Source organism: Anopheles ziemanni, chromosome 3, assembly GCF_943734765.1.
Source record: "Anopheles ziemanni chromosome 3, idAnoZiCoDA_A2_x.2, whole genome shotgun sequence".
In the NCBI taxonomy this organism is placed as follows: domain Eukaryota; kingdom Metazoa; phylum Arthropoda; class Insecta; order Diptera; family Culicidae; genus Anopheles; species Anopheles ziemanni.
Window position 1 is genome coordinate 39,937,982 of NC_080706.1, and position 26,024 is coordinate 39,964,005.

Sequence of the window (26,024 nt, forward strand, 5' to 3'; positions counted from 1 at the left end):
AAAGTGTATGCTTTACGTTATAAGAAAAAGGACTATAAAAACAATAACAAAGGCGATTGATTAACCATCTGTGTATCCGGGACATTGTTTCGAAGTTCGTACAAGAAAATTGGGAATTATCTCCTGATTTTCGGGAACTAACTAGCATTTAGTCTAAGCCAATAGATAGAATAGCGGTGGCACAAGAAACATTCGACTACGATATGGCAGAAGCGACTGGAGAAACTCCGTCGGAAACAGCACTCCCGGAGGACATAGTACTGCAAGAGAAAGTGGAAAGTCCTCCAGCCAGTTCCACCGCACCGGGAACTACTAACGATTTATCCAACGGGGAGACGGCGAACAATAGTTCTTCGGCCGATGGATTCATCTGTGGCGTTGTGGAGGGCTTCTATGGGCGACCGTGGACGACGGAGCAGCGGAAAGACTTATTCCGCAAGCTGAAGCAATGGGGCATGGATTCGTACATTTACGCCCCGAAGGACGACTACAAACACCGGGCGTACTGGCGAGAACTGTACACCGTCGAGGAAGCGGATCACTTGACCGGGCTGATAACGGCGGCACACGAGCAGGGTATTAACTTTTACTATGCCCTCTCACCGGGACTCGATATCACGTACAGCAGCTCGAAAGAGGTGGCTACCTTAAAGCGAAAGCTTGACCAAGTGTCGCAGTTCGGGTGCAAAGCGTTTGCGCTGTTGTTCGATGACATCGAGCCGGAAATGTCCAAACCCGACAAGGAAGTGTTCCAAAGCTTTGCCTACGCGCAAGTATCAGTGACGAATGAGATATATAACCACCTAAACTGCCCCCGCTTCCTTTTCTGCCCGACGCAATACTGCAGCTCGCGAGCCGTGCCAACGGTCAAGCAGTCGGAATATTTGAATACGCTTGGCTCAAAACTGGTAAAAGCCATCGACGTGCTGTGGACCGGCCCGAAGGTGATCTCGAAGCTGCTGACGGTCGAATGCATCGAGGAAATCACGGACGTGCTCAAACGGCCACCGGTAATCTGGGACAATTTGCACGCGAACGACTACGATCAAAAGCGCGTATTCCTCGGCCCGTATTCTGGCCGGTCGCCGGAACTTATTCCACTGCTCCGAGGCGTTGTTACCAATCCCAACTGTGAATTCCACGCTAACGCGATCGCCATTCAAACGCTCGCCTTCTGGAGCAAATGTAGTGCGGATACAAAAATATCGAGCTCCATCTCGTCCGATATCAAGCTGGAAACGGAAAACGAGCAGGGAATCTGTGAGGGCGATGCACCGGCATTTCTTTCCGAAAACGTCTACCATCCGCGACTAGCACTGAAGAACGCAATCGCCAACTGGCTGCCGGAGTTTTTCGAGGAAAAGGAAGCCTGGGGTCCGATTACTAAACCTCAGCCTGCTGTAACTAGTAAGTAGAACATTGCTTATTTCACGCTCGCTTTTCGTGAAAACACCGTTATCATTCTTCCTCTTCTTTGGTGTAACGACCGTTTTAGGTCATACCTGCCTATTATATGCTTAATAGAATTTTTCTTCTTGTATTTTTTTGTGTAAAATCGTTTCACCGTTTTCATCTGTATTTTAGTGGTAATGCCCATAATTCCTATTATACCATCGGTGAACACCTGCATGACACTGACATCGACCAGCACGACAACAACGACCACCTCCACCGTCCTCCCGATGCCAGAGGTAAACCCAACCCAGCTGCAAATGTTCGCCGAGGTTTGCAGTACCGTGACGAACGTGGCTGAAGCGCTACCCAACCCCATCATGAACTCGCTCGTATCGGCCACAAAGGTGGTCACTAATGAATCTCTGCCGAATCCCGTTGCGGCCGCGGTCAACAATATGGCCATCCCATCGACGATTCCCATCTCCAGCATTCCGGTGCCGATGCTGAACATGAAATCGTCGGACAACGACGATGAGCTTCCGGCGTGCGTAGATGCTTCCAGTGGGGATGATATGGATAAGCATTCTAGCCCACCGGTTGAAGCACGAACCGAAACGAATGACGCACCCGGAACGGCCTCACCACTCGAGGGCGACGCGGTGATAGCAGATGGGACGGAAGTAACACCGCTGGAGGAAACGAATCATCAATCGATGCCCGGGGGCGGTTCGGAACAGGAATCGAAAATGCTAGAACTGGACGACAATGAAGTGAAGATGGTCGATGCCAGCGAGGAACCGGAAGGGGATGATAAGATGATGACCGTGAGCGAGGAGCTGATACCGGTTGGGTCACTTCAGCAGCCCCCGGGGGATCAGATGGTGGAGGAGGACGATAAAACCGACGTTGTGTTCAGCTCGGCCAGCCCACCGGCGGCACCGGTTATTCCGGAGCCGATGGAGTGCGGGAGCAATCTGACCTCGCCAAAGCATCAGCTAAAAACGCACTTTGATGATATTATAATGTCTGAAACCACGTCTGTGAGTAGAGCTCTTGCATTCTAAGCTTTAGATTGGACATCAACATCTTGATTATTTTTCGTCTCGCAGACATGCTCGGGAACAATGCAGGTTGAAAGCTCCGATACATCACTCGAAATGGCAGAAGACAAGTAAGAAACACTGACTAATAATTTAAAATATACACAAAATGTGCATCAATCTATTCTCTCCTCTACTACCAAAAATAACTCTCCAAGATCCAAATCTCCATGTAAGGTAAATCTTACATGATTTTCGGCGTAATTTGTTTTATCCTGTTTTATTTGTTAAATCTTTTTGTGGAGTCGTTGTACTAAACACGCCAACGAATGTATTATATTACTTCATTTTGCTTAAATGGCTTAATTTAGTGTAAAAAGTGCCTCTACATTTTCCCTCTTGCCACAATTTCTACCAATATAAAAATATTATCAAACAATTGTTGCGATTTTTTTATAAAACCATCTCAACCACACGATCTAATTTTGTGGACATTGGTTTGTAATTACTTTTTGTTTTGGTTTGCAGAAATTCTCAAGAAAAGGATATAACTGCCGCTGATCTTATGCTGCTCTGTGATCTCTTTTACCTGCCGTTTGAGCACGGCTCGAAGGCCCTCCAGCTGCTGGCCGAATTTTTCTGGCTTCGAAACAACGCCTACGTTCTGTCCCAGCGCAGCAACAAGTCGCGGGCAGGAAAGCAGCGGACTGCGAGTGGAACGAGCATGAGCAGTTTGGTGGGGGTCGGCGGAACTCATCCCGGCCCTAGCAACGCCCCTTCGGCCGATGACATCTCCGAGGGCCCGAGCGAAGGAGGACCGGTGCTGGAGGGACGAGATTTAAACAAATGTGATGCCCAGGAATGGTTCCGCCGGTCGGCGTCGTTTCAGAGCCTGTGTCAAAATATCTTTCAGCTGACGAAAAAGATTGCCCGTTGCGCCAACAAAGAAATGTGCTACGATCTGTTTTCGTACGTTTGGGACATTGCCGGTGTGCTGTCGTTGCTGAGCGCGTTCGTGAAGTGGCTTGCCATGGGGAACTTTCCGGCCAACATCAATTCCAACACCCAGGGCGGATACACATGTGAGTTACCGAAGGCATGAGGTGGTTGGAAGTGAGGCAAGTACGATTTCGGTGATTTGCCTGTTTTTCTTTCTAGGGTTCAGCAAAGGTTGGAAGGAAACGTTCATGTCGGGTGATCAGGAACCGTGGGTATTTCGGGGTGGTTTAGTGGCCGACCTTCAGCGCCTGATCCCGCTCGATGCCGGTAACGATCTATTCCTTTACAAGACACCCGAAACGTCCGCCGTGAACGTGTACACCATGCGACCGTACACGTTCAGCGATGAGGCGGCACTGTACGAGATTTGTCACCGCACGGCACAGGACGGAGACGCGCTGCAGGATCGGCCGACCGAAAGCCAGCTCGAGCAACTGATAGCTGACCGTTACCTGGGTCCGTTCCTTACGATGGCACCCGAGTTTTGCATGGTGATCGAGGATCACAATGAGCAGCTGGTTGGGTACGCGTGCGCCGCCCTCGACACGAAGACGTTCATCCGCAACATGGAACAGTGCTGGATACCGGAGATGTGCCTCAAGTATCCACTGTCTCTGGTGCCCGCGCCCGGGTGTTCCGAATCCGAAAACAATGAAACCGACTCGAGAGAGGTCCCATCGACCGGCGCCGGGGGACGGGCGGCCCAAATGGTGCGTGATAGTATTCACTACTTCCACAACTTCCAGAACGACTACCCGGCGGCCGTGCTGAGCAAACATCCTTCACTCCTGTGCTGCCGCATCCTGAAGGAGTATCTCCTGGAGGACGAAACCGTTAGCAAGCGGGTCGTGACGGTACTGCTGGCAGCTCTGCGTTGCTGTGGCACCACGGGTGGCGTTCACGTGTGCATCAACCGGAACGATCGGTTTCTATTCCAGTTTTACGCGAAACTGGGCTTCGTGGAAATACCGCACACCGAAACCGACACGAGCATGTATTTGGGGAGAAACTTTTGAAAACGCATCCCAAGCCAACCGTTCGGGCCAACGTCTCACGTGTCCGTCCGATGATACCCAGGTTCGTTTGCACCGAACGACGCGATGCGTTGTATTGGTCCACGCAAACACCGTCTCTCGCAATAAGTCCTTCGTGGACGCACAGGAAAAAAACGGTCTTGAGGAAACATGTTTTCTTTGGCAAATGCTGAACAAATTTAATGTGCAAGTTCGCGTGGCGTATTAATATAGCTTATCAAATGAATAAAATACACATACCGTGAAGTGTAAAGACAAATTGTCGGACTTGTTTCTTCCTCTCCGCGTTCCGAAAGACGTACACATATGGATCTAGAGATTTTCCGTCTTATCTTCTTTCAAACATACAATCAATGGAAGATAAAAAAAACCGGAGTTCGAAATTGTTAAACTTTTTTATACAAACGGTAGTAATGTAGCTTTTTATTTGCACTAGTTTCCTACTTTCACTTTTTTATTTAGCTTATTGTTCGTAAACGTAAACGATTGCTAGACTACTGCAGAAAAAAAAAGATTTGTTGCATATCCTTGACCATTAGGATCGCCATTCGTACGATACCGGGGGTTGGGCATCTGGGTAATGGTTTGTTTTATCCTTTTTAACTGGGAACGGATTTGGTATGCGATTAAATAAAAAAAAGTTTGGAGTCAACTGTTGAATATCATCTCGCATCTGCGAACAAGGATCCGCGATTGAGTTACGATTCCCACCAGCGTGTTAGATTGAGAAGTAAACTGCGAAAAAGTACAACATTTGCAGAGTTGCAGTATACGAATCTTCTATTTTATTCAAAGTTTTTATGATACGGTTTTAACGGCTACGCCTGTATTATTACAACTCTCTTTGCACATCATCCTTTCTGGCCTTTGCTCCAACTTTTCTGCTTATGTCGTACTTTTTTTAGAACATGCATTCTGTCGTTTTTAGAAGAATAGTAGCGTTTTCCTACACCATTGCGTGCGTCTGAAGGACCGACCGGCAAGGAACGAGTGTTGTGATGAAAACGGCCGCTATCTCTATGCGGACAGGAAACGTCATCCATCCACGTATCACACTGTTTCGGAATAATGTGTTTTAATGTACGGTGGCCACGTTCTGCGCTTTTTCCATTTAATTCCGCGATCCCGGTGATTTTATCTCTAAAAAAGGTGGCAAGGGAAATGCATCCATCTTGTCCATTGTTTGATTGACTTGCCCTTTCGACGTTATGTTTGTATCCTACCTCAACGTTCAACCCAACACAACATCAAGTAGGCCAGATACTGTTGATTAAAATTAAGAACATGCTAGAGCGTCGTTCACACACACACGACATGGTTTCTTCTGTGTCTCTGTCACTTTGTTGATTCCCAAAGTAATCTTATATCTATTTTGCATTATTTTGCGCCCGTTTGCAATTCGGCAGTATCCGTCATGCGTGAAAGACGGAGAGTAAGTAGTTGACAACACTGGCCGCGGTAGCAGTTTCTCTCTTCCTTTTTCGAATTGTTAATGTCCGTCCATTTGTTGTTACCCACAAGCCAAACCCAACCCAAATGAATGCTATTTACAAAAACGAAAAAGATATCATTCATTCACTCACGGATGCGCGTAGCTACGCGGAGCCCCTGCCAGTAGCATTTAACACTCTTATATGCGTAATGCTTTCCCTACGTCTAAGGCCATACCGACCACTTTGTGTTAACCTCGCGCAAGACAAGTACTAAGGGATAGAGTAAGGTATCGGCAAGCAGTGTGCATACCGAAGAGTTGTACGTACGCCATGGTTTTGTTACTTTTCGTACGTCCCTTTGTCTTCGAGTCTTTCCCAGGCCTATAAACAATATATTATTGTCGGTTTTCGTAATGCAAGGAAACGTTGGTCTATTTGTTTCAGTGTGTGTGTGTATGTGTGTGTGTGTGAAAAATAAATTATAGTTCTATGGTGATTTTCTTCTCCATACTTTATAGATTGACCCATCTCTTGGAGACCACGTCCATTGGGTTTTTTAGAACGCGGGACGACGGGGTTGCTTAAAGCTGCCCAGCTTGACCCAGCTACTGTTTCTGCATGCGTTGTCTATTATATATCGTCGAAATTAAAGAAAGATCATCGCTATCATATGTTGAGTGTATCCGTTCTACGGCTAGAGCATGATTAGTTTGTTAGGATGAAGGATACGATTCGCCTCCTTTTGCGGGCGCCTGTATCGCTGGTGCCGGTGGAACAACATTTGGGTTGACTGCTACAGATGATCTGTGGATGAAGGTGGAAAAAGCAAACGAAAAAAGAGGGCCATACATTAGTATCAACTTTACTTCAAAGGACTTTTTAAACATCTATGTATTCCGGGCAATTACTGATAGAAAACTACTGTACTGTCGTTCGTTGATTTCATTTGAAAAGAGCACACGCTATAATTTCGTAATTTTTAAAGATTTTTTGAATCTGTAAACGGCTACTTTTTAAGTATTCACTTTCTTTTGGCGATTTTAGTTTTTTTATGGACATCTCCATCACTCTTCTGGAGAGCAAATAAATTGAGCCATCTTTAAAAATTTATTTTATATTTTTAAGATTTTGTTGGCACGATTTGTTTGGCTTTAAATTGTAACATTTTTTATAGAGTGGTCAAAAACCCGCGCCTAAAAGGATTCAGGCAAGACGTACACTACCTACATAAAAGAAAACCAGCATTTTTTCGCAGTTCATTAAGAACTGTGCATCAAATTTTCAAAACAGTAACATCTCGTAGTCCATCAAGAAATATACATCTAATTTTCACATCTTTTCTCTCAAATAGATGAACAGCTTGATTAATTAGTTTTAGTTCACATAATAATCTTTGGCGAGGTCTTTGGCGTGCACACTTACCTATTGTGTCGCATATGGCTTTTGACTAGATCGCTCGTGACCAGTGCCGCCAAAAGACTCAGTTCCCCGGCCATCACGGTGGCACAGATGATTCGCGCCAGCTGCTTCGAGTTCTCGGCCGGCTGCGTCGGGTGTGACCCACGCACGCCGAGCATATCCAGGCAGGCGCCCTGGCCGGGCAGGCCGGTACCGCCGCCGAGTGTGCCCACCTCGAGCGAGGGCATCGTGCAGGTGATGTACAGATCTTCGCCGGTGTCACCGCACGTCTCCATGTTGGTCGAGCAGTTGCTGCTGGTGACGTTCTGGGCCGGGTCCTGCCCGGTGGCGATGTAGATCGCGGTAACCATATTGGCCGCGTGCGCATTGTTGCCTCCTATGCTGCCCGCCACCGCTGAGCCGGTCATGTTCTTCAGCTTGTTGCATTGCACCAGCGTGCGGGCGTTCGTCTTGAAGATTGCCTCCAGCTTGTCGGCCGGCACGATTGTCTCGCACACGACGCGCTTGCCGCGTCCCTTGATCCAATTGATGGCGGCCGGTTTCTTGTCCGAGCAGAAGTTGCCACTGAGCGAGATGATCACCATCTCCGGGAAGACGGCCTGAATGTCGCGGAGGGCGCGCTCCGTTCCCTTCGACAGCATGTTCATGCCCATCGCGTCACCGGTGAAGGCGCGGAAGCGAACGTACAGTACCGGGCCGTCGATCGCAATGTGAAGGTCCTGTAGACGTGCGTACCGGCTCGTCGAGTCGAACGCTTTCTTGATGCGCTGGAAGTTGTCGCTCGACTCCATCCACCGCTTGGCCTGCGCCGCCAGCAGCACGTTCGGGAAGCGGATGCATGGGGCTCGCGTCATGCCAATATCCTCGACGAAGCTCGTCACGCCCCGGATCGAGATCGCTTTGCAGCCACGGTTCGTGCTGGCCACGAGGGCGCCCTCGGTCGTCGCCATTGGTACGTAGAAGCGTTTGCCATCCAGAAGCAACGGCCCGGCGTATCCGACCGGGATGGGCACATAGCCGAGCACGTTCTCGCAGCACGCGTTCATCACCTTCGAGTAGTCGTAGTTCAGGTAGGGCAGATCGTTCAGCGTGCCCGGGTTACGGCCAGCGTCCTTCATCACGATGTGGCGCCGCAGTCGTACACCCCGCTCCGCATCTCCGATGATCGTTTCGATTTTGTACAGCGGACAAACACCTCGTCCACCTCGCACGACCATCTCTAGCTCCACATCGCTCAACAGCTTACCGCCACCGTCCTCCTGCAGGATCTGAATGCACTCCTCGAGTGAGCGCGGCTCCCGCTCTACCTCCTCCTCCTCCTCTTCCTCCATCTCCTCCTCCTCATCCTCATCCACGTCTTCATCGCTGGTTGAGAGGGCCAAGACTTCGCCGTACTGCTTCTCGTCCACCACGGTGTGTCGGCGGGTCCTACGAACATAGCGCCGCTTGCCGATCAAAGTCAGCTCGCTCTGGGTGGCTTTTTCCTCCAGCGACACGGCCGCGGCCAGTGTGAACGTTACCGGCGAGGAAGGAACGTTGTTTTCGGCGGAAGCAGCGGCGGCGGCGGCGGCAGCGGCTGCGGCGGCTGCTGCTGCCGCTTGCTCATTTGCGACGGAAATAAGCAGTTGCTCGGACAGATGGTGACGGTCAAACACGACGTACTTGACGCCCAGCACGATGATAAGGCTGTACGTTACGATCTGCTCCAAACTGATGGACAGCCAGCTGAGGGAAAATGCAATGTAAAGTGTAAATACGTTAGTTCCTGGCAATGACGGATTAATGCAAAGAAAATGAGCAAGTGTGTAGACTAGAGGAAATGAATAAAAGATAAAAAATATTTCAAATCAAGTTTTCTTTTGCTTTGTGAAACACATATTGGGGTAGTATTAATCGAAGCTGAGCAAACGATTTTTTTCTTTATACGTGGTAAATGCATATTTACGTTATTTATGTTTATCAAAAAAATATATTTGTATATGGAATTAAAAACAAAAACATTTGAAAACAATAGTAAAATGGTTTAAAAACATAACAAAACTCATCAAACTTATTGAAAAACTAACATAGAATCAATGTTCACTTTTAGCATAGAACGATGGAGGCGCCTGGTGGTTTTGGTACAAGAACATTTCCATTCTAAGTCGATTGTAAAACTTGTTTTTTTTTTCTCACCATCTGTAAGTTCTATCGCTCCCTCCCCTTCCTCTATTCTATTCTTACTGTTTTCTCGTTATCTTCTCTTATTTTTTATTTATTTATTTTAAATATAGTGTTAGTAAGCTTTCTGTTAAGAGGGGTTAAAATTGTAAAAAAGGCATCCAAAGGGATCGGAAATAAATTTGATCGAAAAGCTCCTAAGGATCGAATTTGTTTGCTGTTCTCTATCATTTAGACAGTATCTCCTCTGCTAGATATTTTGAAATAAAATCACTGATTACTGAAATTACTAATTGAAAAAAATGAAGATAAAATTATTACAAAGAATTAATCAAACTCAATCTCAAAGAATCGAATCTATTTTGGCTACATACAAACCTCACTAAGCGCTTCAATGGATATTAGTAAACGAAATTTAATTGAATAGTTTATGAGAAAATAACTATATTTAAAAAAAACTATATTCATCACTTCGATGAGATTAAATGTAATGTCCACAAAAACGAGAGATCCAAACCGTATGCCACCCGGGACCAAGCGGCACAAGAAGAAAAACGAAATTCATAACAGCGGATAGCTGGATCGTTGAAGAAGCTAAAAAGCATGTCAAGATCAACAGATGACACCGATACCCAGGCCCCGCCCGCTCGGGGTCGGATTATTGCCAAGCAGTTGTTAAACAAATGGTGCAACGATGTGTGACAATAAATTTCCACCTTTTTCCCCCCTGGTGCCACGCCTTGCACGTCCCCGGAGGGTCAAGTGCTGTCCAGCGGTAGGTGAGTGTATTTTTGTCTTTTTTGTGGCGGATAAAAAATTCCATCGAAATATCGATATGTGAGACAAAAAAAAAAGTAAATCCATTGCTCTACAAATGCTCCAAATTCCATTGCATTGTCATACCCCGGGGTGCCGACACTTACCGCATGATAAACTCGGATATCTCGTTCGTTTCCGTCTTGTTCATCGCCGCCAGGTGTTCGTGCGTGTGCGCCACGATGATTTGATCGGCCGCGTCCGACTCCTTGTCGGAGATGGTGAACCGGCTCATGACATGCACCACGAACAGTCCGGTCGACATGATCAGCTTGACGCGCTGCACCACCGGGTTCGGCTTTCGGTCCTCCTCGAACAGCACGCGCCGGATCAGGTTCTCGCCGCCACACTTCTGCACCCGGTTGCCGCCCCCGTTGTGTGTGAGGTCGAGGATGAGCGACAGGCAGGCCGGATAGAACGTCATGAAGACGACGTAGTTGACCAGCGCGGACAGCACGGCGAACCCGCTCAGCAGCTCCAGCCGCTGGACGCCGGACAGGGTGCCGACCCCGATGACGAGCGTCTCGACGAGCGTATCGAGCGTGAGGGCCGGCCCGAGCACCTCCATGCCGCGCGCAATGTTCATCGTCACCTCGGACTGGTTCGCTCCGCAAAGGGCCAGCTGGGCCAGGATGCCGGCCTTCGAGAGGTCGATCAGCAGCAGAAACAGGAACAGAGCATCCCTAGGGTAAGTGAGGTAAGCGAATGCAATTAGACGTGAACCAAAAGCACAACAAACTGATCGAGTGATAATGTCCCATTCGCCTCAACCCACTTTGGCCGCCTAATTTGTCGTGACCATGTGTCGATCAGATCGACCGAAACAAAAATAAATCATTTTCCACTTTTTGCACCGATGTGGAAGCACATACGAAACCGGCCAAACCAAAGCGCAGCATGAACCACCCCGATAATGGGCAGTTTCAAGTTCACCGTCCACCAACCAACCCAACTGTCCACCACCCGCGCGTTTAATTCAATTTCCGCGCATCAAATCCGCACACCATCCGTGGTGCAGTAGGCCACCGGAGCTTTTGGGGCCGGCTTTCGGCTTTCTGGTTTTGCGCCTCAAATGGACCAAAACCGAGATTGAGGCGAGAAGCGCGAGCCAAAAAAAAAACACAACTGTAACGACGAAGGCCATGGCGTTTTCCTGTCTCACTTCAGCAACCTCCCCCAGACGTTGGACGTTGGGTGGGCAGGGAGATCGTTAGCTGATCTTGTCGCTGCAGCTGGGTGGACAAATTATGAAACTCAATGTTAAACGCGTCGATCAGCCTGCCGGCGCAACTCAAGGTTTCATGTCATTATGGTGGGCTGGCGAGGGGGCCAGTGAGGGGATTTATGAAACATGTAAAAGGAAGAGTCCGACCGATGGACACATTTAATTTGGAGAAATCCGGTCTTGCTATCGCAAACGATAATTGGCGACAATTGTTGGTCGTAAAATAAAATCAGTGTTTTGTTTTACACTGACAAATAACAACAAATCGACGCTTTATTGGCTTTGTGCGCCTACTTCGAATATCTAATTGAATTGACATCCATTACTCGACCGATAACCTTAAACAGTTGTGAACATGTCAACAATGAATTGTATTTTAATGCGCTTACAACTGCATTGTTTACTTGGAAATTGAATAATGTTCAATGAAGGAAGAAACGTGTTTGTAGCATAGAGAAGAAAAACAAATTTGTTGAACAATATTCGTAATATTTGATTGTTCTGTGACCACAAAAAAAAATCAAGTGTTTGCTTATGCAAGGGGAAATGAATTTGTGAGTACTTTTTTTTTCTCATTCACAGCATGAAGGAAACCGATGCCAGGGCAGATATCACCGAAAAATCCGTGAACAATGTTTAGCACAGCAAAGAGTTTGGCGCACAATGGTTTACCTTAGGTGTGTGTATTTGTGTCTTTTTTTGCGAACAACGTTCAACTACCAACCCCAAAAGCCATCGCCAAATGTATGCACGAAATGTATCGGCACCATTTTTCGGCTGCCTTACTGTTTACTTACTTAAGATCGGACACTTCACAGCCGAGGAAGTTCAGCACGGTCGACGTGAAGATGAAGCTGGAAAACACCGTGAAAAGGCCGGCAATTCCTACCAATGGGAAGAGAAAGAGAACGAAAACAAAAGGTTAGCAACAAACTTCATTAGCGAACGTAATCATCCAAAAATCAACACTTTTATTGTCAGGCGATCGGAAGTAGCCGAAGCTGTAAATCAACGTTTTACGATAGAAATAATGAAGACAAACTGTCGAGGCGGAAGGAATGGAAAGGAGAAAAAAAAGGACACCCGGTTCGGAGCGAGAACTCTTCTTCCTGCTAGCGTAAGGTAATGGACATTGCTTCTTGCGTTGGAATAAATGACTCCCATTTGGTCCCCCCCACCGAGGTGTAAGTGCACCTAATGTCGGAAGCGTTGCCACCGTTGTAAAGTCAAGGTTCGCCACGCTGTGTCATGGATCGTTAAAGAGGCACGTGAGTGATCGCGTGATTTAAGACAGCCTCTGCACTTCGTCTCCCGCGGGGCGCGAAGATCAGGGCAATTGTTTGGTCCGTGTTTGGTGCTTCCAAAATTTCGACCACCACCACTGAAGAAGCGGGAAGGGAGGAAAAAATTCAAAAGGGTATATCTATTCAGAGCCGTGTGCTGTCCGCAAATGGTTTGGTTCGGTTTTCTCAAGGCAAGCTGGACGCGAACACGCGTGGACCGATGCGAATGGTGGAGCTGTTGCCACATTCGCGATTAACGGTTTCTCGGGCATCGCGCATCGACGGGGAATGGGATTTGATTTTCACGGCCCTGCCATGGCCGAAAGCGTCGCTCGGTGTTTGGTGTAGTGTTGTTCCAGCCGAAGGTCGACCCGGAAGCTTACGACAAACCCACCGAGAGTGATGACGGGAACTGATCGAGCGGAAAGATTGCAGCAGAGCGGGGCGAGCAAAGAAAGAAGGTGGTAAAAAATGACATCGTACCCAGCATGAACTTTATGGAACGGCAAACCGGTAGGGAATACATATTCAATAGAAGTCATTTAGCATAAGTACGATTGCGAGATGATTGCTGCCGGTCGAACAATACGGTACAATACCGGTCAAATATTTCCGGGCAATTCATTCTCGGCGTATAGTTTAGTTGATGCTTTGTGTTATTGAGTTCCTGTATTGAGATAATTTTCAACAAAACTTTGAGCTTCACGCCAGTGATCTTAACCTGCTGGCCTAATCTTTCTCTGTCCATCATCTTACACTGCCTCAAAGTTAACTGTTCAAAAAACAAGGGAGAAAGTGTCAAACTGGTACAATAAATTAATTTCAGTGTATGTTAAGAAGTTGATAAATAAAACAGTAGTTTCTTTGTACGAAATGAAATAATATCGCTTAAGACTGGTGAGCTAACCTCATATTTCGCACACTTAAAGCATATTGAAGTGAAATAACACCCAACCCATTATTTTCCTCCACGAATTTTGTCAATTGTTCTAAACAATTTATACAATTTCACAATTTTTTCAATTTTTTTATACAATTTCACTCAACTCGCTTTGGCAGATGACCCTGGGGACATGATTGAAACCAACGATCAACGGAAGTAAAATGAAAATGAAAGTGAGAGCGTGGTAATACAAAAACATAACATTAAAGTAGGCGGTCGAACTGAGAGCAACATCGATGGTGTTATGCGAGAAAATAAAAAGACAAAAAAAAATAGAAACGGAAATAAAAAGGTCACTGAACATAAATTGTGATTTAATTTGATTTATATTTCAGTTCATCGGTTATTACCGTCGTCTCATTACTTCTCGAGGTGAAAATATGCTTCCTTTATCTTCAAACTTGCGTGTGTGGTAAATAATGAAAAGAATTAAATATAAAAAATAATATCTTGGAAAACTTCGAAAAAAGAGAATATTTACACGCTGAGGGAATGTGAACAGTTTGGAAAGTAGATACATCGAAATGAAAAGTAAATCTGGGTTCTGATATTATCAGCCAAAAATAATTGATTTAATTATCCATCTTTTAACCTTCTGCAAATTGATTTGGCACGTTGTTAGTGCGGCCCGTTCACTCATTTAATAACGAGACCATGTTAAAAATAATCGTCGAATAAAGAAATAAATTACCGAAACTGCAATCGGTCGTCGTAATGGTACACTACGACCGCAGCGTAACGGCGCAAGGAGGGAAAGGATCGGTGTTGTATAAAACTATGTGCTAATTGTAAAGAAGGGAAAAAATAATAAATTTCGTGTTAAGCATCACAGACGACGTGAACGTTGGAGCAGCCAGCACATAACGAACAATGGCGCGGTAAACCCTTGCTCCTCTCCAGGAAACAGATCCATTTCAATGGAATCCACCCGGAAAAGTAACCCACCAAGCGGCCCGGGTCGTGGGAGGTTCGAGTTTTGGCCGACCCATGCAGCGTTCCAATGCGTTCAGCCATGCGTTGATGGCGTGGCCTTCATCACCGCGTGTGTGTGTGTGGGTGTGTGAGAGTGGGGGGTTGCGATGCGATTGGGCACCCGGTATCACTTCCCCATGCAAGCTCCACCAACGCAAGAAAAACACATGAAAATATGGACGGCTTATCGGTGGAAAGTGTATTTCGCGGCGGATTCGAGCCTTCGACTCGGACCGATTCCGAAAGTTTCCCGAAACAACAAGCAGACGCATGGGCAAGGGGAAGGGGTGGGGTGAAAAAATAAACAACACTACACACCGAACGAACACACACCGGTCGGTGGGTCTTCACAGAGTGCGCACGCGGCCTAACGGAATGTGTGTCCGAATGCGCCGTGCGTGCGCCCGCCCGCGGGTTGGCGTTTACTTTCTCCGCAAACTTACTGTGCCCCAGTGCGGGCCAGCAGCTAGCAACGGCGTGCGGACGCAACGAAACATTTCTCGAGCGCTGGCGGAATGGCAACGAAATTCACCAAACAAAACCAAACTAAAAAGCCCCCCCCCCCCCCCCCTCTCCCCCTACCCTAATGGGCGCGTAATATGGGCAGTGAAAAATCGGTCATGCGTTAAGGTCCGTGTGTTTGTGGGAGGGTATGCGTATGTGCGCGACCTGCAGCAAAATGTGGACCTCACAAGAAAAGGCCTCACCATAAGCCACGGCGTCGGAGCATTTTTACCGCAACTGCAAGGGAGTTGTATGTTGAGGCCCTAACACACCGCAACGCCAAGAAACCACCTCCATCCCCCCGTAGCATGAAGGCGAATAGTCACGATGGGGTGCCCCATTATCGCGATCGCGCAAAGCAACGATCGAACGCAAACCCTGTGACAGTGACGTTACGCTTAGCACACATTCGGCGCTGGTTGCGGATGATCGACGATCGTTATCACCAACACCAAAATCTGGACCACTGCGCTCCGTCTTTGCGAGCGGCTCAATACCACGTTTCGTTGTTATCGCGCGGCCATAATTCGCGCGTTCGCGCATGGAAACGAAAAGTGTCTTACGCAACCGTGGCGATTAACGAGCGTCAGCAGAGGTAATCATCGGTGGGCAGCATATTTTCCGCCCCGATGCAGGAATGACAAGCAGCGCCACGGAATTTAAATTCGTTACTGCCAACGGTCGCTGGCCGGGGGCTCGATGGCCTATTGTTTGGGGTCGTCATATAAGCGATCCAGTTGGACAGTTATTTAGCACAATGAAGTAATCTATCATAAGGATCATTGCTGTGTGATGTCTGCTTAGACTTCCATATCCCAGAGGTTCTCTTTATTCCTTTCCGTTATATAAGTATGAGTTGGAGAGGCTCGTCAACTAAAATACTGAAGAGTAATTTACAAACATTGTATAAAATACGCACATCGGAATTTTTTGTTGCTCTGCAGCTCTTTTGAGGCTCTGCAACTCAGTATCCAAAACCCCGGTGGCAAAATCAGCATGCTTTCTCATTCTGGCGGTATCAATTGTCAATTGAACAGAATGAGAAAGTATGCTGATTTTGCCACCGGGGAAGATGTTCACAGGCTGTAGTCATTCATAACCGGATTTAATGACATTTGCAATCCTTTACGGTTTTATCATATCGCTGTGAGAATATCCTACGCTTTGTTGTGAATTTATAATGTTCGATAGCTTGATAAACGTTGAATAAAAAAAGGGTATCAAAAAATAACTAGTTTGATACGAATAAACCAAACGGCGCCATGCGAGCTGGTGGAAAACGGTGGCCGTGTGAGACGCCGCTGTTCCTTAATTGCATAGCAACTACTGATTTTCCGTCACGCAGCCAGGGTCACCGTGACACACAGGCCCGCAATGTTGTGACACGGAATGTCAATGTCGGGTTAAACGAACACTTTCGCACCGTGACGTTGTTAACTGTGTCCACACTTTCCACCCGTATCGGACCGTTGCATGGAATCGACGTATTCGAGTCGGTGAAAGTGATCCGACCGGGCCCCGGGCGACGTACGGCACACCGGAACGTGTTGCCCTTTTGTTTTACGTCTCACGTCTGCCCGGAAGTCGAAAAAATGACAAAACTGGGCAAATAATCGGCGCCGTTTGTTTTCGACTGCGCATTAACGAGTTTCCGCTATCGAAAAGTGAAGATTCGATTGACCCCAAAAGAACCGTGCCTCGGAGTTTATCATTTTGCCACAACGCACACCAACAACCCGCGGCGCGGTGGAATCGGTGTTCGCTGTCCGATTTGGAGGCGCTCGAAGGCTTTCGGCAGGGGTTTCGGTCGTGCGGCGGCCTGAATTACACGCCGTGATGCTTTGATTGTGCGTTGACTTTGGAAAGGTGTCAGCCTCCGAGCTGCACGCGTCCGCGCTCGGGCTTCTCTCTCTCTCTCTCTCTCTCTCTCGACGACCGCGCGCGCTGCTGGTGTTCGTGGATGCGGTTTGGCCCCATTAAAGTGGGTCAGTGAATCGTGCGAGGGCTCGCGAGACGGTCCAAACGCCGATATCATTCGCCCCGGTCCGCGCTGACCGACCGATCGATCGAGATCGAGATCGCTACCGAATGGTACCAGCGCGTCGGAAGCTGCATCCACACAGACACTCACAAACTAGCTCGCTCAAACGCTACAAACAAACTGCTGCCCTCTGCTAATCCTAGCTTCAGTGACAAAACAAGCCTTCTCTACGATGACCTTGTTCGGTTGGACTGATAAACGTTTTTTCAAAACCCAGATAGATTGTCCCGCTTTACCGCGATCTGTTTTCGAGCGGATTTTCTCCCGTTCCACACACTCAAACAGTTTCAAATGCCGGTGAAGGAATTTAAAAATCCTTTGATTCTGCCTTGCGTTGGGCGCATGGTTTAGTACATGGCGTAAATGAAAAAGTTGTATAACAAGGGACTCTATTAGTTGCCCTGTTTGAAATAATTTCGAACACATTTACATAGAGCAGTGAAAGTGTGGGACAATATCTATACATTAAAACATAGTTTTACGCAGGTCAATAATCTTTATGTAGGATTCCAACGTTCCACTGAATCAATAAATAACTACACAATTAATTCTTCTTCTTCTTCTTCTTGGCGTTACGACCTTGTTGGTCATGCCTGCCCTGTAAAGGGCTTACGAGACTTTTTACCCTATGTGTACGTGGATAGTCAGTCCTCTCGTACAGGGGAGAGTCCGGTCTCGGTTGGGATTCGAACCCACGCCGTCGAGGTGGTGAGCCCCGGCGCTCATGGGCCGATTTTCTAACCGGCGCTACCGCTCGGCTGTCGCGGACCCCCCCACACAATTAATTAAGGACCTCTAATTATATTTTTCCCTGAGTGAGCTGTACTGTCTTTCAAGAGCTGTGGGAAAAATGCAAAATATTCGAAAATAACCGTATAACATTTTCAAAATATTCATTAATTAAAAAAAACATGATCATTAACAATACTCGCTCCTTTTTCGTACACAACGTAATAAATTTTAAGCGTTTTAAAGCGCCGTAATCAAATTCCCAAACCCCCATTGATTGGCAATGCGGTTGTTCTTGATAACGATCAATAAAGATGTTTGACGTCACGAGACGTATTAGGAACGGTCACAGTTAACCGGTTTTACTGCAGAACTTGAGCAAAGTAACATCTACATACCGTTCGGGCAGCGTGCTGTTTCAGAAACCCGAAGCCCTAAATGTTCGGAGGCGTTATTTTTAAACTGGCGTTCGTAAATATCTACTTTTTAACACACACACACACACACACACACACACACACACACGCACACAATCCCTAGCCGGTCCAAGGTTCGGGTATAGTGGAACTTATTAGTATTCTTTTTAACATTTTAAACAGGATGTATGCAAATGAAGAAGTGAAGTAAGAATCTTTCCAAATGTGTTCATTTGCATTTGGACAAAGGAAAAATAAAGAAAAACTTAGCACACAGTCATGACCGATACCAGTGAAGGGAGATTATACGGGAACAAGAATTAGTTTACTTTAACCGTATCAGTTGTGAAGCCACGAAATGGAGTGAGATGAAAGTCACGCCAGTCGGTATAACACTGATGACACCGTTGGTCACGATACTGCCGTAGACTTGAATGCTGCGAGCGACGCGAAACGTCAGACACCCTTAGTTGGTCTAATGAATAATCCATCCCGTCACCGAATGGATCGAGCATGAATCGTTTAATGGTGCGCAGGTTGATTTTCCGATTTGAATGCCGATCCTAGCCTCACCGGGGCAGAGATATGACATAAGCGGTCGAATTGAGCAAATAGTGGAGCAATTAAAATTGGATACTTTGCGTCACGATGATACTTCATCACATCGGCTTGCTTGCATGCACCTAGCACTTCTAGCGCTATCTCTTTGGCCGACAGAATGCTGCCCTTCTTGCCCGGGTGCTGCCACCTTCGTGCCACCTTGCTTTGGTCGGTTCGAAGTTGAAGCAAACAAAAGTCATTAGTGACGTCACGGAACCATTGCGACACGAACGAGCCCACGGCGTAGAAGAAGGAAGCCTTCAGAGCTGGCCGACGGAGCGGCGTTTGTTTAGGTAAAACCGAGTACTATGGCAAGCTCCCCGCTCCGATGCGTGCGGTGAAACAAAAACGAGAAAAGATCGAAGTGAATGGCAACAATTTAGGACTTTGTGCTGCTTGCTGGGCCTGTGCGCGTTGGTGAAAGAAGCCTCGGACAAGACGGGCTAATCCATCATTTACACGCCACCCGCCGCCGCTTGCAGCGTGTTATCCGCACGATAATGTATTCCAATTTTTGACATCCTCCGACGATCCTCGTTCCTTTCCTGACTGACGGCTTTTATGTTGAGTGTTACATAAAAGTGTTCATTTATTGATACTTTCACCAGGTTGTTTCAATAAAGCGTCAGTTCTAATAGGAGGAAGATTGAAGATCGTTAGGAATTCGAATGAAAAAAAAAAAATAGATTCATTCAGATTCAGATTCATAAAACTTAATGACGTTTTGCTTCGTTTTAGTAATTCCTGAACCTTTTTATACGATATTCATGAATCCCAACGATTCATTAATGTTAAAAGAGCAGAAGTGTAAAGCCCAAAAACTGGGAAGAGACACTTTCTTTGTCACTCAATTCACGCTCATGAAAGAATCATGAAGATTCATCGAAGAATCAAGGCTTTAAGATTCGAATTCTAAAAGATTAATCTAAATTAATCTTAGGTGAAAGATTCATATGAATGAATTTAACCTCAAGCTTCATAAGGCACAACACTATAAATAACCTATGAGGACTATGAGAGGAGTGAATGAAGCAAACGCATATTTGCATAATAATCATCCTTTCGGTTTCCCATTTGGGCCGTGCGGCTCTTTTATTGGCGCAAAACTATGCCAATATTTGCTAAATAAAAAAATCCATTTGCGTCATTGGCATTCAGCATCGGGCGAGCAAAAGATGTCCGCGCTCAGGCAATATTTAGAAATTTATAGTTTTGCTCAGAGAAACCGCGTTCTAGAAACAGATCCCACATCCAATTGTGATTCGAATTTCGATCGACCTACTCATCAAGCTTTTGGGACGTCACACCAACGTTGTGGAGATTTTGGACCACTCACAGGCGGTTTTTAGTTTACTTAACACGGGCGTGATAATTTTTCACGGCGACACTTTTCCGACAGAACCATTCGGAGATGCAGATGAATCAATGCGCCTCAAAGAATTCGCACAAACAATGATGTGCGGCGGACCGCGGAATACAAGGGCGATAATTTCTCAGGATTTCCCGATGGAAACAGGTCCGCGTCATTAGGGTTTGACGCAAGTCCAGCTTGGAGGGGGAGTGGTCGATGAAAGGAGGGGTTCTTTTACCCCCAACCAAGCATCGGCATGTACGGCGATGTCCTCTCATTATTCCCCCCATCGACCTGGGAGGCACGAGCAATAAAAGAAAGCTTGTGAGTTCTTCCCGATCAACAACCCTGCGGATCGTGTTATCTCTTAAGTCGCAGTCGGTTTGACGTCATTCGAGGCGTTGAGGATCGCCAGGACGATGCGCTGGTGGTATTGACGTCCAGGGAAAACCACCACCGGGGTCGGGCTAAGATTCAGGAAAGGCGAACAGGTTTGGCAGGTTGCCTGCCAGGTGGGGATCGACGATTGTTGCGATGCATGGCACCGCCGCTACCATGGTTCACAGCGAAGATGACTTCAATTGGCCTCTGTCCTTGAACTGGTGGCGGCATGGGTTCTGGTTTGCGGCAATATGGCGGTAATCTGTCTGTAGACGCATTGCGCATGTTAATGTTAATAATATGGAAGAAATCGATCGGCCTACGATGACGTAGGTCGGTCTGAAAGGAATGCAAAATGCCGTAGCATGACGAGAACTAGGCACCTGCCTCAATCGCAAGACGCACCACGAATACAACGGATTTAACGCGTATAAAATTCCCCGGAAGGCATCCATGATCAACCGTGAGAGAAGGGGAGGGGTGCGTTCTTGTTTCTTTTGTTGCCCCGAAAGACACTTGCGACCTTCTTTGTATTAATAACCATCGCGGGTGTGGCTTGCATGTGCAAGATGCAGCGTTGTTTGCGCAAGTCCTCCAACGAGGAACGAAGGCTCGAAAGAAGTGTTTTCTACGAGTTGGAATAACGTCGTTTTGCATCAGCCCATCAAGCCTAAGGGGGCCGATCGTATTGGCAATTGGTTGACGGGTGGGAAATCGGTTTTTCGTCATACCACCAACGTACCACTGGATGACGATCGACTGCAAGAACCTTCTTCTGGTGCGAGATCGCGAGGAGCGTACGATGTGAACTTGATGGCAAGCTGGAAGGCTGCGCGGTCGTTACACAGCAGATTAAGAACCTCCACCGTGCGCCCCGGTGGCGCTACTAATGACTATGGCAAACGTTAGGTGGCCTATGTGGCCAACCTTGACTTCCTTCCACTTACAAACACTAATGCACACACAATACCGGTACACGGTGCAGGTGGTGCATGACCTGATGTGCTTGTCAACGCCGGCAAAGGGTTTCTCTTTCTCTCTCCCTCCGTTGACCCGTCGTACATAGGAAGGAAGCCGATTATGGGCGCGATGTTGGCCATGTCGCACACTTTATGCAAACGAACGCTTACGGATCTCTCGTCTCGTCGGTTTTGGCGTGTAAAGATTCTCACGCGGAATGTGCGCGATGGGCTCGCCCGAAAGCCCGAGGGTTCCAGTAGCAGCAATGTGGCCCTACACATCCGGTGGACGCGAGATGGTAACGCTTGATGTACCGTTGCCATGGACTTTGGTGTGTCAAGCGTGAGTGTGCTATCTCGGTGCGACACACTACTTCCCTGCGGTCGTGGCTGAACTTTTCAAATCGTCAAAACGGCATAACCGAAACGGGGACGGGTCGTAGATGATCTGTGACGATACCGACGGTGCGGCTTATCGTGTGTGCCGTTTGCAGGAAGCAGTTCAACGAGCATTGTGAATATGTTAAGTGCGCCTTTTTAAGCGATAGGACTATGTTAAGTACGACACACATTCAATATCTGAATTCTTTATTTCGCGAACCCTCGTGCGCACGGAAAGAAATTGAAAAAGACACTTTTTTTTTTGCAATAGAAACAACAATCAACGAAATGCTGGCTCAATCAACAAATAAGGGAGGCCCAACAAAGTCGTGGAGACCAACACCCGAAATAGCAAATCAAACAGCAACACATTGATTTAGCCTCCATCGCGCTTGTCCAAACACAAGGGTTCGTTGTTTACTAACTTCCAGCGTTTTTCTAGCGTGCATTTCCAAACTTTTGTGGGATTCTCCCCAGCCGCTGCCTCGCCGGTGCCCCGTAATCGAACCTTGACCGGTTTCATCGGCCCACGGTTTCAGGCTCGATCGTTTAGCGTACGGTACACGACGGCGGCGGTGGCCTCGAAAGCATTGAACATGAACCGCAAACAGTCCAATTTCGTCAGCTGACCGTAAAAGAGAGGAGGAAGAACAAAACGGCACCAGCAGTACGTCCCCGTTCGTGCTCGGGGCTGCAGCATCTTAGCCCACTCTATGCTGGGACAGAAGGCATACAGCATCACCGGCCACCTCTCAGCAACCAGGGTGCTAATTAGCATCTCTAACCGTATAAGTAAACGACTTTACTCTCTACGGACCTCTTGAGAGATGCCTTCTCCCATCGCGGTGGCTTTCCCTGTGCCGTCCGCGCGGGGATCTTCCGAAATAGCAACGTGCCCGCCAAGAGTCGCTAAGAGAAGCGAACGCCAAGCTATATGCTGCTCACGACAGACACTCACCACGCGGTTGGTTGTGGCTGATATCTACCGTTCCAGGTCGGTTTGGACTTGGAAACACAACAACCGAACTCCGGGCCGGGTGTAGTTTAAGCCAGCACGCAACGCAGCCAGCGTGAGCCGCCGATGGAAATTGGTCCGAGCGAAAGAGAAAATTCGTTTTCGGGTGAAACCGGGCGGAAGGTCAACGGCATGGCGAGCGTTATTGCACCCCGGAGCGGGAGAGGTTGTCGTGTTTTATGCAACCTTCCGAAAAGCGAGCCGAATAAATAAGAACCGAAAAGACAAACTTCATCTGCCCGAAAGCTGGTAGACCGGACCGATTAAAGGGCGTCCGAAGCGCCCCGAGAAGGCCGGCGTGGCACTAAAAGCCGTGCCACAAAACAACGATTTTCTTTAGCCAATGACGCTGCACGCAAACTTGCATCTGTTGGAATGGAAACAAAAAAGAATAGTGTAATAGGAACCTTGCAGTGACCAAAAGAAGCAGAAAGTCGACCGTTTCGAAGTAAAAACTAATGTCGTCTAGAAATTTGTCGCATCGTTTTGATTTTCGAATTAGAAAAATGATGATTAAAATTCTTGGATTAAATCTCCACACGGTTCACTTTTAAACATCTCTTTCCATGTGCACTATTTTTTATATTGATGCAAACGGCCACCAAAGCGTTGAGTAAAACCACACTGTAGTTTTTCAATCGCAACAGAAACAAACAATTCATGCGCATCTGTGAAATTCAAAAAACAGACGAACAGTAGTACAACCCAGTAGGCATTTGTAAAACGAATGTAAGTCGTCTGCTTCAGCTGCAGAAAAAATAAAATGATAATAATGAAAACGAAGTGGTAAAAATGGGAGCGAAAACAATTGCAGTTGAAGGGTAAAAACGGCTGGAAGACGGTTTTTCGGATGACCTTAGCTCAGCTGCGGACATTTTTGCACGACGTTTGCGCGTGCCCGACTGCAACTGGCCCATCGAAGGAAGAAGAAGATTCGCTTAGCAGATGTGTTAAATATGATGAAGGAGATTGTAGATGGAATCACATACGGATTTGTTTAATTTCACCGATAGTTAAAAATAAACGATCGTCCAATTTCATAGACCTAGGAGCTAGAAATTAGGGAGCCTGGGTGAGTAACGATCGTTTGTACTGATTATAACGACCATTTCGATTTCGACGAAAACGATTGACAAATGCATCTAACTAATCAAAACTTAACGCTTGACGGCAAATTAAATGATGGTTAAATAAACAAATCCGCGTTACAAAAACAATAGAACGATAAGGAAAAACAGTAACACCAGGGACTGGGTGATTCATAAGCGAACAGACTTTGCCCTACATTAGTACTCACCCAGAATGTACTTTGAGCCGAGCTTTTGCAGATTGCAAAAATGATAATAAACGTAGAGGATGGCCGTGCCGCGCACCACCATCATCAGGATGATGTCGATGATGTTCTGATCCGCCTCCTCGCAGTGCAGCAGCCCCTCGCCGACCGTGCGCCCTCCGTAGCGCCAGCTCGGGCACGACTGCATCCGCTCGGCATCGCTATCCGGCGGCTGGTGTGCCGTATTGCGTTCCAGCGACAGAATGCAGGCCACCACCGTGACCAGCGCCACAATCACCTCCCACGGATGGGACGCACAGAACTCGCCGTGCACGCGAAACAATCGCCCGAGACGCATCGTGAATCGGTGTTTCTGGTGTGTCGTCGCAAGGGGCAAGTCTCTGGGCGACACGTTTGGGGGCAACCCTTTGGCCTTTGACTCAGGCACAGGCACCCGAAGTGGTGCAAGGCTGCACACCGACACACAAACACTCCCTACTCTCCTGTTTCTCGATTGGGCCACGTAGGACGCGCGAGGGATAACTGGACACTGAATCGAACGATTAAACGAACTTGCACACACAAAAACACACAGGGAGACAGACACCGGATATCGAGGTGCACCAGGGCAGTTCCTCTTGAACTTGGTACCGAGATTAGAAATTCGTTTGCATCACGTTGCGTTGGACTTTGGACGCCGGCATCAGTAGCACGCGAAACAACATCCGACTACACGCGGGCGCGCGCGCACTTCTCCTTTTCGGTTTCGACGGATTTCGGAAGTGCAGAGATCGACGTATGACACACCAGACACACCGCGCCGCAATGCTGCTTTGCCTGCACTCTGCCAAACGAACCGATTTGGTTTCCCCTCCAGGCCGATCGAGAGACGATCGAGAGACGTTCGTGCGTGCGTGCGTGAGCGTTGATCTTACGGTGCTTTTCACCCTGGGAACGGGAAAATGTGGTTGAAACGGGTTGGGCCGCAGCTCGATGTGGGAACACGGTCGACACAGCGCGAAACCCGGAGCGAGGGAAAACTGGCAAGCGAACGAGCTGGCCACAAACACACTTCTTCACCGTAGCGCGGTTCCGACGAGACTGAACCGTCGGTCGTGCGATCCGCGGCCTTTGCTGCTGCCTGATCCCGAGACCACGTAGCACACAGCTGCGCTGCTGCAGCAGCTCGGTGGCCTGTTCTTTCTCTCTCGCGGTGACACACACAAACCCCGCTGCCCGGTCTGTAATGCTGATGGTGGCGCGATGTTGCTAGCGTTCTTCTTCGCGGAATTTTCCCGCAAGGGGTCGAAGTCGAGCGGACGGCGGCCTGCACACGACGATGACGTAGTGTTCCAACGAAAGGAAGAGCGCTTATTGGACGACGGAGCTTGCCGGGACCCGCTGGACTTTGCACTGGAAATGGAAAGAAACGTACATGAAGTTGCCATAAGTTGGTTGCTTGTGAGTGATAAATGCTCGATTCACAGATCGCCCTCGATCCGTCGTGCAAATCAAGGCGTGCCCTCCACGCACTCCCAAAACCCATTCAACGAGCACCAAGGAGCAAGGAGGAGGATAAAGGGTTTGTGCGTGTTGTGAGCACAAGGGGGAAAACATGGCGGAACCCCACTGTTAGATAACAGCACGCAGCAGAT

The 26,024-nt window shown here is 47.8% G+C and overlaps 2 protein-coding genes across 2 annotated transcripts; one reads left to right on the forward strand and one right to left on the reverse strand.

The window, feature by feature from the left end:
- Positions 1–164: 164 nt before the first annotated feature.
- On the forward strand, positions 165–4,704 carry LOC131288700 (protein O-GlcNAcase). Its single transcript, XM_058317867.1, has 5 exons — positions 165–1,407; positions 1,585–2,435; positions 2,505–2,566; positions 2,964–3,517; positions 3,594–4,704. Exons 1-5 carry the CDS (start codon positions 204–206, stop codon positions 4,448–4,450), a joined length of 3,528 nt encoding a protein of 1,175 aa, XP_058173850.1. The 5' UTR covers positions 165–203; the 3' UTR covers positions 4,451–4,704.
- A 1,770-nt stretch (positions 4,705–6,474) lies between these two features.
- LOC131288701 (3-hydroxy-3-methylglutaryl-coenzyme A reductase) lies at positions 6,475–24,727 on the reverse strand. The gene is made up of 5 exons (XM_058317868.1): positions 24,394–24,727; positions 12,319–12,406; positions 10,404–10,979; positions 7,324–9,045; positions 6,475–6,705 (listed from the first exon to the last, which is right to left on the reverse strand). The coding sequence occupies exons 1-5, from the start codon at positions 24,725–24,727 to the stop codon at positions 6,615–6,617; spliced, it is 2,811 nt and encodes a 936-aa protein (XP_058173851.1). The 3' UTR covers positions 6,475–6,614.
- Positions 24,728–26,024: the final 1,297 nt, after the last annotated feature.

What these genes read in the sequence shown, in the direction of transcription:
- LOC131288700 (XM_058317867.1), top strand. Translation starts at nt 204, where the DNA reads ATGGCAGAAGCGACTGGAGAAACTCCGTCGGAAACAGCACTCCCGGAG. An exon ending in TAATGTCTGAAACCACGTCT is followed by an intron (nt 2,436 to 2,504) that starts GTGAGTAGAGCT and finishes TTCGTCTCGCAG; the next exon opens with ACATGCTCGGGAACAATGCA. An exon ending in CTCGAAATGGCAGAAGACAA is followed by an intron (nt 2,567 to 2,963) that starts GTAAGAAACACT and finishes TTTGGTTTGCAG; the next exon opens with AAATTCTCAAGAAAAGGATA.
- LOC131288701 (XM_058317868.1), bottom strand. Translation starts at nt 24,727, where the DNA reads ATGCGTCTCGGGCGATTGTTTCGCGTGCACGGCGAGTTCTGTGCGTCC. An exon ending in TGTGAAGTGTCCGATCTTAA is followed by an intron (nt 10,980 to 12,318) that starts GTAAGTAAACAG and finishes CACTTACCCTAG; the next exon opens with GGATGCTCTGTTCCTGTTTC. An exon ending in ATATCCGAGTTTATCATGCG is followed by an intron (nt 9,046 to 10,403) that starts GTAAGTGTCGGC and finishes ATTTTCCCTCAG; the next exon opens with CTGGCTGTCCATCAGTTTGG.